We start from the raw sequence: 317 nt of genomic DNA on the forward strand, positions 1-317 counted from the left end.
GGACCCCCCTGCTCCCCCAGCTGAGAAGCACCTGGGCCTCTACTCCGTGTTGCCCAACCACAAGGCCGATGCCGTGCTCAGCATGCCGTCCTCGGTGACCTCGGGCCTCCACGTGCAGCCCGCCCTGGCTGTCTCCATGGACTTCAGCACCTACGGGGGTCTGCTGCCCCAGGGCTTCATCCAGCGGGGTGTTCAGCAAGCTGGGGGAGCTGGCCGTGGGCATGAAGGCCGAGAGCCGCAGCGTCGGGGAGCAGTGCAGTGTGTGCGGCGTGGAGCTTCCTGACAACGAGGCTGTGGAGCAGCACAGGTAGGCCCCG

At 67.8% G+C, this 317-nt stretch overlaps 1 protein-coding gene across 1 annotated transcript in view; it reads left to right on the plus strand.

Moving 5' to 3' along the window:
• Positions 1-317, plus strand: part of ZBTB16 (zinc finger and BTB domain containing 16) — a 206187-nt gene that overhangs the window by 5045 nt on the left and 200825 nt on the right. The window contains 2 exon segments of the mRNA XM_010830640.1: positions 2-186; positions 188-307. Coding sequence (XP_010828942.1) covers positions 2-186; positions 188-307 — 305 coding nt within the window.

This window comes from Bison bison, unplaced genomic scaffold, assembly GCF_000754665.1.
Source record: "Bison bison bison isolate TAMUID 2011002044 unplaced genomic scaffold, Bison_UMD1.0 scf7180017864518, whole genome shotgun sequence".
Lineage (NCBI taxonomy): Eukaryota > Metazoa > Chordata > Mammalia > Artiodactyla > Bovidae > Bison > Bison bison.